Source organism: Mycothermus thermophilus (genome assembly GCF_041956435.1).
Source record: "Mycothermus thermophilus strain CBS 625.91 unplaced genomic scaffold VTJ04scaffold_3, whole genome shotgun sequence".
NCBI classification, from domain to species: Eukaryota; Fungi; Ascomycota; class Sordariomycetes; order Sordariales; family Chaetomiaceae; genus Mycothermus; species Mycothermus thermophilus.
The window spans coordinates 3,452,956-3,467,990 of record NW_027191429.1 but is presented as its reverse complement, the minus strand read 5'-3'; the positions used below and the strand labels follow the sequence as shown (position 1 = coordinate 3,467,990).

At 55.4% G+C, this 15,035-nt stretch overlaps 9 protein-coding genes across 9 annotated transcripts; 3 read left to right on the top strand and 6 right to left on the bottom strand.

The window, feature by feature from the left end:
- Nucleotides 1–394: 394 nt before the first annotated feature.
- On the top strand, nucleotides 395–910 carry VTJ04DRAFT_5420 (uncharacterized protein; the record flags this gene model as incomplete). The annotated part of the gene is made up of 1 exon (XM_069363535.1): nucleotides 395–910. The coding sequence occupies one exon, from the start codon at nucleotides 395–397 to the stop codon at nucleotides 908–910; it is 516 nt and encodes a 171-aa protein (XP_069220371.1).
- A 340-nt stretch (nucleotides 911–1,250) lies between these two features.
- Nucleotides 1,251–3,298, bottom strand: VTJ04DRAFT_5419 (uncharacterized protein; the record flags this gene model as incomplete). The annotated part of the gene is made up of 5 exons (XM_069363533.1): nucleotides 1,251–2,101; nucleotides 2,155–2,292; nucleotides 2,347–2,846; nucleotides 2,906–2,994; nucleotides 3,059–3,298. 5 exons carry the CDS (start codon nucleotides 3,296–3,298, stop codon nucleotides 1,251–1,253), a joined length of 1,818 nt encoding a protein of 605 aa, XP_069220370.1.
- A 401-nt stretch (nucleotides 3,299–3,699) lies between these two features.
- VTJ04DRAFT_5418 (uncharacterized protein) lies at nucleotides 3,700–4,568 on the bottom strand (the record flags this gene model as incomplete). The annotated part of the gene is made up of 6 exons (XM_069363532.1): nucleotides 3,700–3,708; nucleotides 3,762–3,815; nucleotides 3,901–3,994; nucleotides 4,220–4,273; nucleotides 4,417–4,457; nucleotides 4,557–4,568. 6 exons carry the CDS (start codon nucleotides 4,566–4,568, stop codon nucleotides 3,700–3,702), a joined length of 264 nt encoding a protein of 87 aa, XP_069220369.1.
- A 411-nt stretch (nucleotides 4,569–4,979) lies between these two features.
- Nucleotides 4,980–6,074, top strand: VTJ04DRAFT_5417 (uncharacterized protein; the record flags this gene model as incomplete). Its single annotated transcript, XM_069363531.1, has 1 exon — nucleotides 4,980–6,074. One exon carries the CDS (start codon nucleotides 4,980–4,982, stop codon nucleotides 6,072–6,074), a length of 1,095 nt encoding a protein of 364 aa, XP_069220368.1.
- Nucleotides 6,075–6,357: 283 nt separating this feature from the next.
- VTJ04DRAFT_5416 (uncharacterized protein) lies at nucleotides 6,358–7,099 on the bottom strand (the record flags this gene model as incomplete). Its single annotated transcript, XM_069363530.1, has 5 exons — nucleotides 6,358–6,441; nucleotides 6,519–6,632; nucleotides 6,700–6,744; nucleotides 6,861–6,925; nucleotides 6,988–7,099. 5 exons carry the CDS (start codon nucleotides 7,097–7,099, stop codon nucleotides 6,358–6,360), a joined length of 420 nt encoding a protein of 139 aa, XP_069220367.1.
- A 495-nt stretch (nucleotides 7,100–7,594) lies between these two features.
- Nucleotides 7,595–8,468, bottom strand: VTJ04DRAFT_5415 (uncharacterized protein; the record flags this gene model as incomplete). The annotated part of the gene is made up of 3 exons (XM_069363529.1): nucleotides 7,595–7,779; nucleotides 7,851–7,971; nucleotides 8,028–8,468. The coding sequence occupies 3 exons, from the start codon at nucleotides 8,466–8,468 to the stop codon at nucleotides 7,595–7,597; spliced, it is 747 nt and encodes a 248-aa protein (XP_069220366.1).
- An 838-nt stretch (nucleotides 8,469–9,306) lies between these two features.
- VTJ04DRAFT_5414 (uncharacterized protein) lies at nucleotides 9,307–10,306 on the bottom strand (the record flags this gene model as incomplete). Its single annotated transcript, XM_069363528.1, has 3 exons — nucleotides 9,307–9,728; nucleotides 9,795–9,902; nucleotides 9,955–10,306. 3 exons carry the CDS (start codon nucleotides 10,304–10,306, stop codon nucleotides 9,307–9,309), a joined length of 882 nt encoding a protein of 293 aa, XP_069220365.1.
- A 901-nt stretch (nucleotides 10,307–11,207) lies between these two features.
- VTJ04DRAFT_5413 (uncharacterized protein) lies at nucleotides 11,208–12,326 on the bottom strand (the record flags this gene model as incomplete). Its single annotated transcript, XM_069363527.1, has 1 exon — nucleotides 11,208–12,326. The coding sequence occupies one exon, from the start codon at nucleotides 12,324–12,326 to the stop codon at nucleotides 11,208–11,210; it is 1,119 nt and encodes a 372-aa protein (XP_069220364.1).
- A 693-nt stretch (nucleotides 12,327–13,019) lies between these two features.
- VTJ04DRAFT_5412 (uncharacterized protein) lies at nucleotides 13,020–15,015 on the top strand (the record flags this gene model as incomplete). The annotated part of the gene is made up of 2 exons (XM_069363526.1): nucleotides 13,020–14,892; nucleotides 14,948–15,015. The coding sequence occupies 2 exons, from the start codon at nucleotides 13,020–13,022 to the stop codon at nucleotides 15,013–15,015; spliced, it is 1,941 nt and encodes a 646-aa protein (XP_069220363.1).
- Between the last annotated feature and the right edge of the window lie 20 nt (nucleotides 15,016–15,035).

Here is a 15,035-nt window from a genome sequence, read left to right as displayed (position 1 = left end):
CAACTCGAATCGACTGGCCAAGCAAAGCAGCAAGCAACACAACTGCCAAGCATAGCATTACATCAATTTTTGCTTGGTGCGACTGGAACAGCGTGTCTGCCCTTCGACGGCTTGCATTCCCCAGACTTGCGACATTTTCTTGGGTCCAGCAACTGTCTGCGGTTGTTGCTGGGCGTGAAGCCATTATTTCTCCAGATACCCCCCGCGCTCCGAGAACCGCGTCAAGCGATTGAATTGACGGGACGTTGGCGAACCGACGTCTTGGGCACCTCCCGCCCCACGCGACCCATTCCTGGCCCATAAGAATAGCGACCATCACCAAGCCCAGGCCCCTCCCATCTTTGCGTCTCGCTGTCAACCTCAAGAAAGCTCTACGGAGTATCAAACGCCCACCATGTCTTCCCAACGACCCTTTTTCCTCTCCACCTTCTTCGCGGCCTTCCGCCAGACCCCCGCATCCCTTTCCACAGCAAGCGCATCCGCATCGCAGCCGAACAAACCCTCGACCCAATCCTCCTCTGCCGCACAGCAAGCCGCAGCCGCGTCCAACCCTCGGTCCATATCCACGACTGCTGCCGCAACTGCGGCTTCATCCCAAGCCGCCTCTCCGGCCTCGAGGTCCGGAAGTCTCATGAGCCATCTGCCCCTCCATCATCACCATCACCACCAACAGCAGCATCACAGCCACCACACCGCGGGCATCCCAATACCAGGCAACGGCCGCGACAACCACCATGGCCGACGGAGGGGCAGCGATAGCAGCAGCGAAGGATTCAGGGAAGCCCTTGGGGCTGACAAGCTCTATATCGGTGGAAGGACGGCGACAGGGGAAGAGCGGTTCTTCAAACTAGGTGTTGTGCGGAGGATCAGGAGTGGGGACAGGTTAAGCCTGGATCGGTTGAGCTTGTGAAGTGCATACGTGCATATGGCTTGGGTGCGATGGGTTGGAATATTGAAGATTGAACCACAAATGCATGCATGTCGGGACATCGGAGTGGCCAGGCAGGGACTGGAATGGCGTTTGGGAAGGGTATTGCATGGCTTAAGCAGGGCAACATTTTCGAGGACTGGCAGGTGGGATAATCTGGAGAGGGTGAGAGGCGTTAAGGCTGGCAAAAAATAACAAGTTGCTTCTATGACTGTGTATCTAGATATTGCATGAAAAGGCACTATAGCGACGCGAATGATACTATGTACCTGTGGCGTTTCGCACCGAAGACCAAACCCGATAACACCCTCGGGTCATGGCATTACCACATGAACCTCTGTGTCCTACCTCCATCCAACACCTCCCCTTCTGGCCCCCTCCACACAAACACCTTCCACAAAAACACGTATATCGTCGCCACGTTAACCACGGCAAGCCACACCCTCTCAACCACCAACCGCACATCGCTGTCCTTGACCCTGTCCCAGAACCGGCTCTCTCGAGTATTTGCTTTCTGATTTTGTCTCTCCTTTTTCTTCCCATCGCTAGGGGTTGTCGACAACGCAGACAGCGCGTCCCCGACAGACCACTTGGGTACCAACAACCGATAAAACACCCAGGGCAGGATGAAATACCTTGGCTCGACAAGCGGGGCAGTAACCAACGAAAGCGAGGTTGCCAGAAGCCAGAGCAGGGCCGTTGACGTGCGCGGGGGGAGAGCTGATATCGACACTGGCACGGCTGCTGCTGCTGCTCCCTTTGCTGCCGTTGCTGTGGCAGCAGTTGCGCTTCCGGAGAGTTGATCCCACACCAACCACCGTGCGAGCGTGTACGGCACCACGAGCGCCGACCGGACGACCGGTCCGCGGAGGATGGTGCGTCGGAAGACGTAGAACATGTAGTGTCTGTTGTCGGCGAGGGTGAAGGGGTGGACGAGGGTGTTGTAGCGGACGGCGAGAAGGGAGGCGAGGGTGGTAAGGAGGATGTGTGGGATGTTGATGAGCGCGCGGCAGCGGGAAGTTAGACCAGTCAGGTTCTGGAGGTAGGTAATGGGGTGGGTGACCAGGAGAAACGCGGAGCGGAGGAGGAGCGGGGCGGAGAAGAAGGCGGAGAAGGGCCAGATGTAGAGAAGTTGAGGGAGGTGGATGGTGGCGATGTGGTTGGATTTGTCTCCTGGAGTGAAGGTTTAGTAAAATGCTAGGGTGGGAAATGGTTGGTGGACATACCAAGCACCACGCCGCCGTTCCATGCAACGAATCCTACGAAGAGGCCAAGGATGGTGACATGAGGCCAAATTTGTCGAAGAACTCGGGCCGGATAGATTAGAACGTTGACCACCACGCTTAGAGCACATGAGAGCCAGTCTGGGAGGACCAGTCAGCGCATGTCACAGGCTCAAACACCAGATCACAACGTACCAACTGGGCCAGACTCGTTCAGCGGAGGATCATGCACACTCCTATCTGGCCAGCGAAGGGCGTGGACGGCCTCACAGCCACCCATGTATACCACCACCCAGAAGACGTTGGTTTGTCGCATGAACAGCGCTGCACCTCCTAGGATGACTGTCCACAAGCCATTCAATGCACCAGGAGCTTCTGTTCCAAGGCGCAGAAGATGATTCCGATACGCCACGAGGACCACAAGCGTCGAGAAAACATCCGTGTAGTACAGGGCCGAAAAGAAAAAGATGACCGGCATCGTCGCGATGTTGATGCCTGTGTGAAAGGAGTACGAGGACGGGCCATCCAGCTTGGGCCCCCTCTCACGCTCGGCGGCCCGCACCTCGATGAGATGGCGGCATTGTACGGCGAGCAAGGCCGTCAACATGGTGGCCACAACATTGGTAGATCGGAGGCTGGCGGCAGTGCATTGAGGCCACAGGCGTAGCTTGTGGTATGCCAGGCTCAGGAGATAGCTGGAGCACTGTGAGCGGACAAGACATCATCAAAAAGTTCTGGGACAAAGAGTGCATACAGCCCTGGAGGGGTGGTGATTTTGTCATCCCAGTCCCAGAAGTGACCGTCGCAGTACTTCTGCGCCTGGGGGATGTGGAAGACTTCATCCTAGATTGGGTGTCAGTGAGGAGCCGACTGGGCGTCAATCATCGCAACTACTCAGTAGGCTCACCAGATACGGTTCTGGGACATGCTCATTGACGAGGTTGAGCCAGCATCGAGCTCCAAGATAGAGGCCCCAGAAACCAAGAATTTTGGTGCCATCCCGCCGCACCGAGAACCCGGATGTGATGAATGCTTGAGTCCACCCCTTTTCGACATCAAGCAGCCGGGTTAGGAAGTACCCGAGCTGGAAACCATGGACGACGTCACTAAGGGTTAGTGCCCGACCAACTGACTGCAGCGCTTCCATCATGAATAGAAGAGTTGGAATCTCTCAATCATGGGTTGTGCATTCTGCAGCGTTGGCAATGTCGTTGAATGCCTTGTTTGTTTGGTTTCCGAGTTGAGGACAACTTCCACCAGGGAAACAGAAATGGTCCGTGCGTTAAGTACAGCAGCTTTGGCTCCCTGACGAGGGGCAGGTTCAAGGGCATTTGATAACCCCTCGTCCCATCTACCACAGTACACAATCAACGCAAACTACGACACGAAAAATGGAGTTTCAGACGGGCAAGGATATCAGAAGCAGAGAAACGACCGTTTATGAACGACTGTCTATGAATTTTGTCTTCTACAAGCGTTGTACACCCAAAACGCCAACGGTCTTCAGGCACCCAACCCAGCACCACGTCCCACCAAGCGAGAGAAAATTTAGAACGGCTATTATCCGTCAGCGCGTTGCCCATTTTCCCAAGCACGATAGCAAAACTCACGTTGTCTGAGGCCGGGATCTCCTTCTTGAATTTATCACCGATGAGCGGCAACTTCTATAGAGGAGTCAGCAAGCCTGTGTTCCGCCAGGCTTCTAAAGCCATTTGGCAATTTGCAATCGTTCCCAGTGGTAGGTCTTACCTGGAGAATGTCTTGCCGCACGCGGGGAAGGCCGGAGGCGAAGTAGATAAGGGTAAAGAGGCCAACACCGCCGAAGAGGCCAGTCTTGATACCGCTGCAACAATGTCAGCTCTTTCCCCGAACATAATTGATCATTGCCGCATCCCCCGCATGTCCAGCAATGCCTCGAGAGACAGTCCCATGTTCAAACTCGTCAAACTTCTCCCTTTCTTGCATGGATTGCCAATGATCCTGCCCTCTCGCGGCTTCTCTTCTGACAGCTGTGAATAGTAGGGGGGATGCGTGTTTGGTTTGGATACAATCGATGGTGCGAGCTTACGTCTTGATCAAGGTCTGGGTCGTGATACCAGCAACCTGGGTCTGGAAGTAGTACCTGCGTACTGTCAGCACCGAGCGTCCAGGATCCCCCTCCATGCAGACCCCCGCAGCACGACGGCGGCGTCTCTTGCGACGCAGAACGTCATCTAGGGCGTCTTTCCGGAGGTTCGAGTGTTCGAAATCGTGTAGGACGCTTACTTAGGACCGTGAGGGCTCTGGTAGGCCCGGCGAGCGAGAGTCTGGCGTAACGATGGTTAGCTTGATTCTCCGTATGTGGGCATCGGGAATGTCGGGTGCAGGTTCGGCTGGAGAAGTCGCCGTGATGGTTGGAGACGTACGGGGGAGACCATTGTGACCGAGTATGTGTACGAAGCGAGGGGCTGCTTCAATGGCGGCGTGACAGTCGTCAGTTGGTTGGTTCGCAAACCCAGAGTTTCGGATCTGGAGTTGAGATGCGCGCGAGTTTCTAGCCCGGACAAAGCCGGAGATGTTGTGGCCTGAGGCACACCTCCCGAATCATGTCCTGTTTCGGATTGCAAAATCTTGGCACCGGGGATCCCTGCAACCCAGATGTGGATCTTGTTGCCAAGACCGTTAATCCAGCAAGCCCCACCAGGCAGATCAACGTCGCGTCCGTCGCGCATCAACTCCAGCCAACTAAGCTCCCAAATCCTCATTGTCAGTGAAGTTGCTTGCCTTCCTCAGGTAACAAATCACCTTGACTCAACCAGTGCTTCCCAGAACCGCCCAATGCATCCACCATGGACAAGGATCTAGACCTCCGCTTCGAGAAGCTCGAAAGAGCTCTCGGCAACATGATCGACTCGCTTGCTAAGAACAATCCGTCGAAAACCGTTGCCGAAGAGCTCGTCGCCGCCGAAGCTGAGCTGGCCGAAGGCCTCAAGCTACTCGAACGCCACCAGAACAATGCCGCCCGAATTCAACGCCTGCGTCAAGAGACGGCGCAACTGGACGCCCAAATAAAAGATATTGCCAATTCCCTTTGGAACATGCGAAAGGAGCTCAAGGCCGTCTCCGTCACCTCCCACCCGCCAGCAAACCCGAAGTACCGGTTCACCACAGCCGAGTTGCTCGCCTATGCCCGCCGTATCAGTCGCAACACCCTCCCCCTACCAGGCGTCACCAACGGCGTCGACGTGTCCGCTTCCCAGCAGCAGTCGCAGCAACAACAAACCTCCCAACCCGCTGATGTGGGCGACTCTTTCCAGTCCCAAACTCCCAACACAAGCTTCAACCTCAGCTTTGCCGCCCCCGTGGCCGACACCTCCATCGTCTTCCCCGGCGCGCCGACTCCAAGCACACAAGATACCCCTTCCCAAACACAACAATTACCACAACACCCAGCCCTCTCCGCCGCAGCCGCCACTGCTCCAGCAACCAAAGAAGCCGCCGAGTCTAAAATCCCCACCCATCTCCGCCCCGCCTTGAATCCTCTCCGCGACGCCACTTTCCTCCCGTGGCCATCAGAAGATCGAATCCGCTCCGGCGCGCTAGCCGCCGTCCAGGCGCTAGTGGATTCAGGCATCGACCCGAAGGGGTACGACCCAGTGGAGGAGGAGCGGCGGAAGAAACAGGCCGAGGAGGAAGAGCGGGAGCGCCTACGGAGGGAAGCAGAAGAGAGGGAAGCGGCAGAACGGAGGATGCAGGCAGAGAGGGAACGGATGATGAGGGAGAGAGAGCAGGCAAGGTTACAAGCGCAGAGGGAAGGAGGTGGGCTTGTGCCTGGCCTGGAGAGGCGGGAGAGTCTCGTTGCTGGTGGGATGGGAGGTGGCAAGCCCAAGCAGTTTACATTCTTGGGGGCGGATGATGATGATGATGACGATGATGGGGATTAAATGCCTCGCTTGGTGTGGATAGTCCCACTGAGCCAGAAACGAGAAAATATGAATGGCCTAATCATGGCCGCCCTCTCTGATGAGCGAAACTGGGTTCTATGGTGCTTTACATGATATGATTTCGTGCCATGGCCTGACCTCTACCTCTGCTCTTATTCATATGGTCCTAATCTTCCCTTCTGCCTCTGAATCGTGGACCTGGCATCGAATATGCAACCCATCAAACTCCGATCGGAGGTCCTGGCTGGACGGAGCATTGTCGGGTAGGCGTTCAGCCTCGTTGTCAGGAGTGGAGGCCGCAGTTTCCCCCGCTGTCGAGAGTGACGTTGAGCCAGACGTCAGTCTTGGAGCATTCTCCCGTGAAGGACTACCCGTGGGAGCGAGACATGGCTGCTCCAGATTTTCGGAGTAAATCCAATAGTTGGGTGGAACTGTAAAATTGACCTTTTTGGGGTTCGCGAAGATCATTTTTCCAAGTTGTCCTGAGAGCGGCCAAAATCTTCTCCTCAGTGTAATCATGGTCGCCGGGCTGTGCAACAACCGGTTCGAGATAACCGCCTGGACGAGCCAAAGCCATATCATCAGTTCCAAATTGTGGGTGGAGGCAGATAACAAGACGACTTACCACGTGCGCGTCGCTTTTCATATGATCGGTGAAGGCTTCCTCAGTCTGGAAGTCATGTCCATAATGCTCACAGCCCCGAACTCGACAGACCCTCAGGTAGCCGTCCAGTTTCCAGTTGATGTACTGCTCGGGATACCAGAGTACAACTCTTTGAAGCGGACCTTTCGAAATGCGGCGTTGGCGTTCCGGTTGACTGCGCGAACGAACTTGGCCCAAAACTCCTTATCTGAAATACGAGGATTCAGAAACAGTGAACCGCAGAAGGAAGACCGAGAGTAATTCGCTCACCCTCGAAGTCCTTCTCTGTGATTAACGGCCCGTCATACGCGGACTCAGGAGCCTGTGGCGGAAAGGATGAAGAGTCGAAGAATTTTTTCTGACGGCGTGATCTAAAGATCATCGATGCAGCCAGGACGCCAATACGGGTTTGCCATTGTGTCGACAGGAACTGGGAGAGCAGTGAGCCCAAGTATTGGTGGTGGTAAAGGAGAAGAGACTCAAGGAACCTGACTGTTCCTGTTTTCGCAGACATGGATTTTGCCGCTGGTAGCCTGGTGGGTGTCTGAGTTTTGAACGGCAGGCGCTTTTCACTGAATATTATTGACCCTCGCGGGAACTTGGGTGTACAATTCAATTGGAAAGAACAAGCAATGGTACTTGGTGGAATTGAACCCAATTTCCATCATCCACAGCCCTTGCCTCGCCTTGGGCTGACCGTGATTATGGATAGTCTTGGAGATCACTCAAATCTAGATGGCCAGTTTCACTACCTAATAGTCTTGAAAGAGCTGCGGAGCGCCATGATTAGCTCGACTCATCCGCCGAATATTACTACCTTATCTACGGCCTTCCTCCGCAAGGTTTTGTTCATGAGTGCAGCATCCTACTCGATTCTTCAAGTGTACGAATAAGCACCCTCCTTGGGCACCGTGCTCAACTCCGTCGCAAGCTTGATCCGATGGCAGCCCTCCGGAGAACCCGGGATGGGTGCAAAGATGCCATAAACTTCGGCATTTCCAGGTTCCCGGCAGGCAAGCCAGTGGCTGGTTCCATCATACGAGAAGTATCCCTCGTGGTAAACTAATATCGGCGTCTGTCAGCAGATTGTTCTCATATTGCAGCAATATTCACACAGCAGCAGGACGACATACTCGTAACACCAAAGCCGGCCAGGTTCAATCCCTCTCCTGCGGCCTTCCCGGCTGCTGTGGTCCTCAGGCGGCCGTTGGTCTGGTCAACGAACCAGTACTGTCCACCGGGAACGCTCACAGACTATCGCTACGTCAACCTAAACTCTCGTGGTAATACAGGGAAACGGGAGACTCAACCATAGACCCTGAGGGCAGAAGAACCGTCTTATTCTGATACTCCGAGCAAACATATTGTGGCGGCGCGTTGAAGCAGTACACGCACGTTTGCGCATCAGGCCCCGCGCGAAACTGCAGTCCGCACACCTCCAACTGCCGGTTGTTGAGGGCCGGGACGTCGCTTTGCACGACGATTTTGAAGGGTGTTCCCTGCGCCATGCGCGGCAGAAGCTGCAGTTGCTGCGCACCGTCGCACCAGTACATGTCCGGGCTGTAGCACGCGCCGCCGCATGGCAGCGTCGCCTGTCCGTACAAGCGCGGACAGAGGAAGTGCCCGTCGTAGCACGTGTACTCGGACGGGTAGTAAGGTGCCGTACCGCAGAAGAGGATTTCCTCGGCGGAGGCCCTGATGGGCCCGAGGATGGTCGCGGCGGACAGGAGGAAGAGCGAGCGAAGCGTCATGGTGGTTTGTTGTCACACTTGTTGACGGTTCCGAGATTAGGGGGGATGGTGAAAAAAGTGACGAGTCAGGCCAGGTGCGAGATATCGCATCTTTTTAACTTTGGTGTTAAACACAGCAGAGAAACCGGATCCTCGAGGCCATGTTGGCGGAATACCACAGCCCCCAACACGACTAACAGGGATCTCGAGATCCCGCACCAACCGATGGTGGTGTGAGGGTCAGGTTGCCTCTCTTGGCAAAGTCTTGTTGTTCGCCTCGTGTGACCTCAAATTTGGGCTATGGACAACGGCACGTAGCCCGAGCTGCAGTTCAGCTAGACAGGCTACGGGCTCTATTGGGTCCAAGACAGCAAGGTTAGCTTTCCAGGTAGTGGGCACGAAGCCCTACCTGAGGTATACGAGATATCCGGAAAGCCGGGGGCTGTGTTGACCCGTCTCGCACTCGGTTCTAAGGTGACATTGGCCACTTCAGGTCGTTCGCCTTTCGCGCCTACAGCGCCAGACATTTGGTCTTACCCATAGCCAAGTCTTGTTAAGGTTCAAATACGAACGACATGCCAATGGGCCACGCCAGATAGGTTTTAGCAGGTAACGCGGCAGAACCAGAAAACAGAGGTCGCAGAATTGTTACGTCATTGAGCATTGTACACAAGGTAGCACCGAGCCCATCATCAAACATTCACTAACCTTGAGTGTCAACAAGTTCCTTCGCGGAGCATCATGTCTATTGTTAAACATTAATTAACGTCGTGTGAATTTCATTACTATGCCCGATGAACAAGCGCGGGGTCCTGCCCTCGCCGCTTTTTCAGGGCGACATAAACCTCCAACTTGTTGTTCATATCCACCGGTCATCATTTGCCCTCCTCGCCTCCAAATGCTCCATGACTTTCCCATAGTCCCTGCACACATGCTTCCCATCCCAACCGTCGCTGCCGGCAATTCCCTTGGGGAAGGTTGTGTGCTGGCCCTCGAGTGCAACATCGGCGCTGCACATGATGGTCTGTCGCAAGTAATCAACGCAATGGCTGACATGCCATGCGCCCTCGTTGCCATGCTCGGCATCCTCCTTCCCGTCCTGATGCAACAGCTCGGGCTTGCCTGCATTGAAGGCTGCTGCGATGCTGGCGAGAGCATGCAGGCAGTGGAGCTGGTGCGTGACGGTGGTGGTGAAGGTTGATGAGGGGTAGTGAGATAGCGGGGTTGGTAGGTTGTTGTAATGGTCGGTGGTGTTGTTGAGGCGTACGTATCCCAGACCGCCTAGAGGGTGTTAGAACATGTCTCAAACCAAAGTGGATCGCTTGGACGGAGTGGACGGTTGCTTACGGGGAACAATGCTCAGCCACTTCTCTTGAACGGCATCAGTGAAGAAGCCTTCCCCATCTTCTGGGAAAAACTCCGGATCTGGTGAGAATGTCTTGATTTGTTGAGGGACTGCATCGCCGTCAGTATCCCCCGCTCATCTCGAAGGGCCAGTGTCACTTACACCGCGGCGCAAACCCTGTGATATCCCCACCAATATCCACATCCACGGGCGTTGAATTCCTTCGCCCACGGTCCAACACGAGTACCAGGATTGCTATTAACAACGCCGTGTCAACCAGCGAGCGCACCGACGTGACCGCTTTCCAGATCCTCTGTCTCCTTGATACCCTCCGATGCGGCATCTCCGGGTCGCCGGCTGTGATGTCGCTCCACGCCTTTTCTTCGTCTGCTGCTGAGTAAAACGGGTCGTTTTCGTCCATAAACCCAGTGTTGTGTTTCTCATCGTCCGCGTCGGTGAACCGGAGCTCGTGGTATTGCGCCCCTGGCGCAGGTGAGGGCAGTGGTTGCATCATCGTGACCGTTGTTGTATGGTGGCGGATGATTCGAATTACAGGTGGGTTGGAAGTTCATGTAAAGATTGAACACAGATCAATGATGAGTTCTGGAGACGTTCAATAATTGGGAGTTTGGACGTTAAATATGAAGCCTGATGCGTGGTTGTGATCCCAGACCGCTGGTGTTTCATAGCGTTGTCAACACCCCTGTGAGGCTCGTGTGAGCCTCAGCATGGGTAGAATGGGCCGATAAACATGGGCCCTTGGCACACCAGTGTTTCGAGATGCCATTCCCACCCACCTGAAGCATCGCAAGACCTGAAAACAAGGCGAGCCTCAGAAGGTGCTGGGGTTCAAGGTTGAACCCCTGAAGCTGAGCTGTGGACGTCACCAACTTCAGGTGCCAACCTGTCAGACCATTGACGAACACTGAGGACTCCTTCTCCACCAGCGGGCCACATCGCAGCATATCACAAATTAAAAATTACCCAGAAACGTGCACCAAAACGTTTGCATTTACACTGCCTTTTAAAGGCGTAATTATATGTCCCGTGGCTGGTTTCTCCATCTTGACACCTGAGAATGAACCCATCGACCAGACGCGCAAACAGCATCTGGTGTTCCCGGAGCTGGTTGGTGGTCTGGAAAGGCTTGTCGGCTCGTGGATTCTCAGTCGGATAGACCCAACGAGGCTGCAAGGCCCGCCAACTCGCCCTAATCTGACACTATCCGCACCGCGTCCGGGAACAGGGAAACACTAGGAGGCTTGCGAAATCCAAAGATGGACTTGCAATGACCCAAGACTGGCCAATATCGGGTATCTGGTGACTCGCAGAACCTTTGTAGTACCAGTACATTGAGAACTTTCCGAATCCACGGAAGCATCTTGAAGCTGGGGCGCTCGCACTTAAGCAATACCTCACCGTCCCTTGCCCCTTGTGCCACGGCCGCTCTCGAGCACCTTGAGACGCTTCTGGAATCTCTCGCCCATCGCGACACCGCTGCCGCGCGGGCCATCGGCACTGTCGAGGGTCCGCTTGCGGCTCTTCTCCAGCAGCGCCTTGGTGCTACGGCTTCCACTCTTGGCCTGTGTCAAGCGGCTGATGCGGTCGGCACCCTCGCTGAGGTCTCGCCATTCCTCTCCACCAAAGTTCATACGACGGCTGTTGCCTTCCATACGAGCACGCTTGGCGCGTTCCTTCTTGCTTTCCTTCGGCAGACGAACAAAGTTGGTCTCTTCGAATTCGCGGCGCTCCTCCTCCCTGCGACGTTCAGCGGCCGTCTTGATCTTGCGACCCCGGTTCACAATGGTGGTACCAATGCTGGGTTCCGCGATTGGGGCGGTTGACATCTCGTCAGCGATGAACTCGTCGAGCGTCGCTGACTTCATAGGCCTGCGATCCGCCTTCTCGCGCCGCTCGGTCGTAGGCATAGCCACCGGCGCGATCTTAGGTGGTCTGTAGACACCGGACGTGTCCTTCTCCTTGTCCTTGGCCTGGGCGGCCGCAGGGCGCTGCCAGGAAGCGAGGTTGGGACGGTGCTGTAAATCGGAAACATTGACCTTGTCGAGACCGTTTGGCGCATCTTCAGACTCGTCAGATTCGCTATCTTCGCTGCCGGATTCGGAGTCGGATTCATGACGCTTCAGGGCAGCATGTTCCGCTGCTTTCGCTGCACGCTCGGCATCATCGGCGGCACGGAGAACCTTGTCGATTTGGAAGCGCAGCTTGTCCTCGAGAGGCCGTGTTCCCTTCTCGAGGTAGAGTCTCAGTTCAACGAGTTTTGAGACGACAAGATCGCTCAGACTTTGGCCGTCATGTTGGGTGTCGGATCCAGATTTCGATTGGCGGAGTTTCAGCAAGATGAGGAACACCAGGTTTTGTAGATACGAAAGAAGTAGTTCGTTCTTAACGTCGAGGAGCGATAGACCCTCTTTTGGGAGCTCAATGCTGGCGAGTTTTGGGGCGGCTTCGAGGGTTGTCGTGAGAGATCTTGTCAGCGAGTCCAGCAGCGCTGGTAGAGTGGCGGGCGCAGCCATATCTCAATCAATGCCGTCGATGCGTCGTGAATGGTCGGCTTTGGGATGTGCGGCTGGCAAGATGAAGATTCAAAGCCTCTTTCTTGCGATGGCAGCGTCGAACTTTTTTCCCCGGATGGATCCAACCCAACTTTTTTGTGGGGCCCGGCAAGGCTGATGCCAAGTCTGGCTGAAACCCGAGTAAGGTTGAACTTGCAGCCAATCATCCCTTGATATATGGGGCCATTGCGCGGCTGGTTCGGAGAGCGCACGGGCCAACCAGGCTCCGCGTTCCCGTTTGTGGCTTGCAAGACGACAAGTTGCATTCATGGGTGCAGCCCACCCAACGCAACCAAAGACGCGGACAGAAAGCAACAACCCCTGATCAAGTCTGGGACGTCAGCATCGAGAATTGTCCTCAATCAACCTTATCTTCTTCCTCACAGTCGTTTGTTCTCCGTTTCTTTCAGAGTTCCCCGCGCCCTCGTTCACGACGGGAGAACAGACCGGGATTCGGGATTTGCCAGGTAGCTGATTTACTTTCGGTTGCTTTTATTGAAGTGCCTGTTTCGGCGTCCACTTCACGGACAAGCGACAACGACGATACCTATCGACAACCATACTGCAACCTGCCCGCGCGCATCCTAACCCTCGACCAGCTCCAGTCCCTCCGATGCTCTGAACCTCCCATCCCTTGCGCCGTATCCTCCGACGATGCAGTTACGAAAGCCCTCGCCCTCTAGGGCTCTCCTCGCGCTGCTGGCTGCGCCGCAGCTCGCATCCGCTTTCTACCTTCCAGGTGTCGCGCCCACTTCATACAAGCAGGATGAGCAAGTGCCGCTCTATGTCAACGCCATCCGGCCTGTGGCTGGCTCGGACGCTATGCTTCACTCCGTCGTCTCATACGACTACTACCATCCCGTCTTCCAGTACTGCCGCCCTGCCGAAGGCCCCAAGGATGTCGGCTCCAGCCTAGGAAGCATCCTGTTCGGTGACAGGATAAAAACATCCCCTTTCGAGCTGCGCATGGCCAGGAACGAGACGTGCAAGACTCTTTGCGAGACAACTTACCCGCCGGCCGCTTCCCAGTTTATCAACGCCCTAATCGATGCTGGTGTGAGCCTCAACTGGCTGGTCGATGGCCTCCCCGCCGGCCAACGCATCATCGACGAGCTGACGGATACCGAGTTTTACAACCCCGGGTTCCTCATGGGTCAGCATATTGGCGAGTCCGAGAAGGTTCAGTTCAACAACCACTACGACATCATTGTCGAGTACCACCAGGTCCCGGGCACGGAGGACCAGTACCGTGTTGTCGGTGTCATCGTCCAGCCTGAGTCGCGGAAGTACACGGGGCCTGTGGATGCCGATGCCTGCAACAACGAGTCGCTTCAGCCCGTCATCCTGGATGAGACATCTGAGACACACGTTACCTTTACCTACAGTGTCTATTGGGTTCCTTCCAAGACAGCCTGGGCCACGCGCTGGGACAAGTACCTGCATGTGTTTGATCCCAAGATCCACTGGTTCTCGCTGGTCAACTCGGCTTTCATTGTCGTCTTCCTGGTTCTGACAGTCATGTCCATCCTCGTGCGCGCCCTGCGCAAGGATATTGCTCGTTATAACCGCCTTGATCAGCTCTCTCTCGACGACCTCTCGGGCACTTCGGCTGTGATGGAGGATGGTGTGCAAGAGGATTCGGGATGGAAGTTGGTGCACGGCGATGTGTTCCGCACCCCGCAGCATCCGCTGCTGCTGTCCGTCTTCCTCGGCAATGGTGCCCAGCTGTTCGTTATGACCGGCCTCACCATCGCTTTCGCGCTCCTGGGATTCCTCTCGCCTTCCAACCGCGGGTCACTCGGAACCATCATGATCTTGCTCTACACCGTGCTCGGCTTTGTTGGCGGATACACCTCGGCCCGCATGTACAAGTCGATGCAGGGTGACCGCTGGAAGATGTGCATTATTCTGACCCCGCTCCTCGTTCCCGGCATCGTCTTCTCCATCTTCTTCCTCCTGGACTTGTTCCTCTGGGCTAAGGAGTCGTCTGGCGCCGTGCCGTTCACCACGATGCTCGTCATTATCCTCATCTGGTTCCTGATCAGCGTCCCCCTCTCCTTTGCCGGCTCCTGGCTCGGCTTCCGCGCACCGACTATCGAGCCGCCTGTCCGCACCAACCAGATTCCGCGCCAGATTCCTCCTGTCACCACATACCTTAAGCCTATCCCTAGCATGCTCATTGTCGGCCTTCTCCCCTTCGGCGCTATCTTCGTCGAGCTCTACTTCATCATGAGCTCCATCTGGTTCAGCAAGATCTACTACATGTTCGGTTTCCTCTTCCTCTGCTACGGTCTCATGATCATGACCTGCGCGGCTGTCACGGTGCTCCTGGTTTACTTCCTCCTTTGCGCCGAGAACTACAACTGGCAGTGGCGCGCGTTCCTTGCTCCGGGTACCACGGCGTTTTACATCTTCCTTAATGCCATCATCTACTGGATCAGCAAGCTGTCGTTGGGCGGGTTTGTCGGAAGCGTACTTTATATTGGTTACAGCTTGATGATTTCGTTTTTGTTCTTCATTCTTACGGGTATGTCTCCTGGCCCTCTCCTTCGGCCGGATTCAAGACTGACATCATGACCTAGGCTCAATCGGCTTCTTCGCAAGCTGGCTGTTCGTCCGCAAGATTTACTCGTCCATCAAGATTGACTAGACAGAAATGGGGTCCGGGGG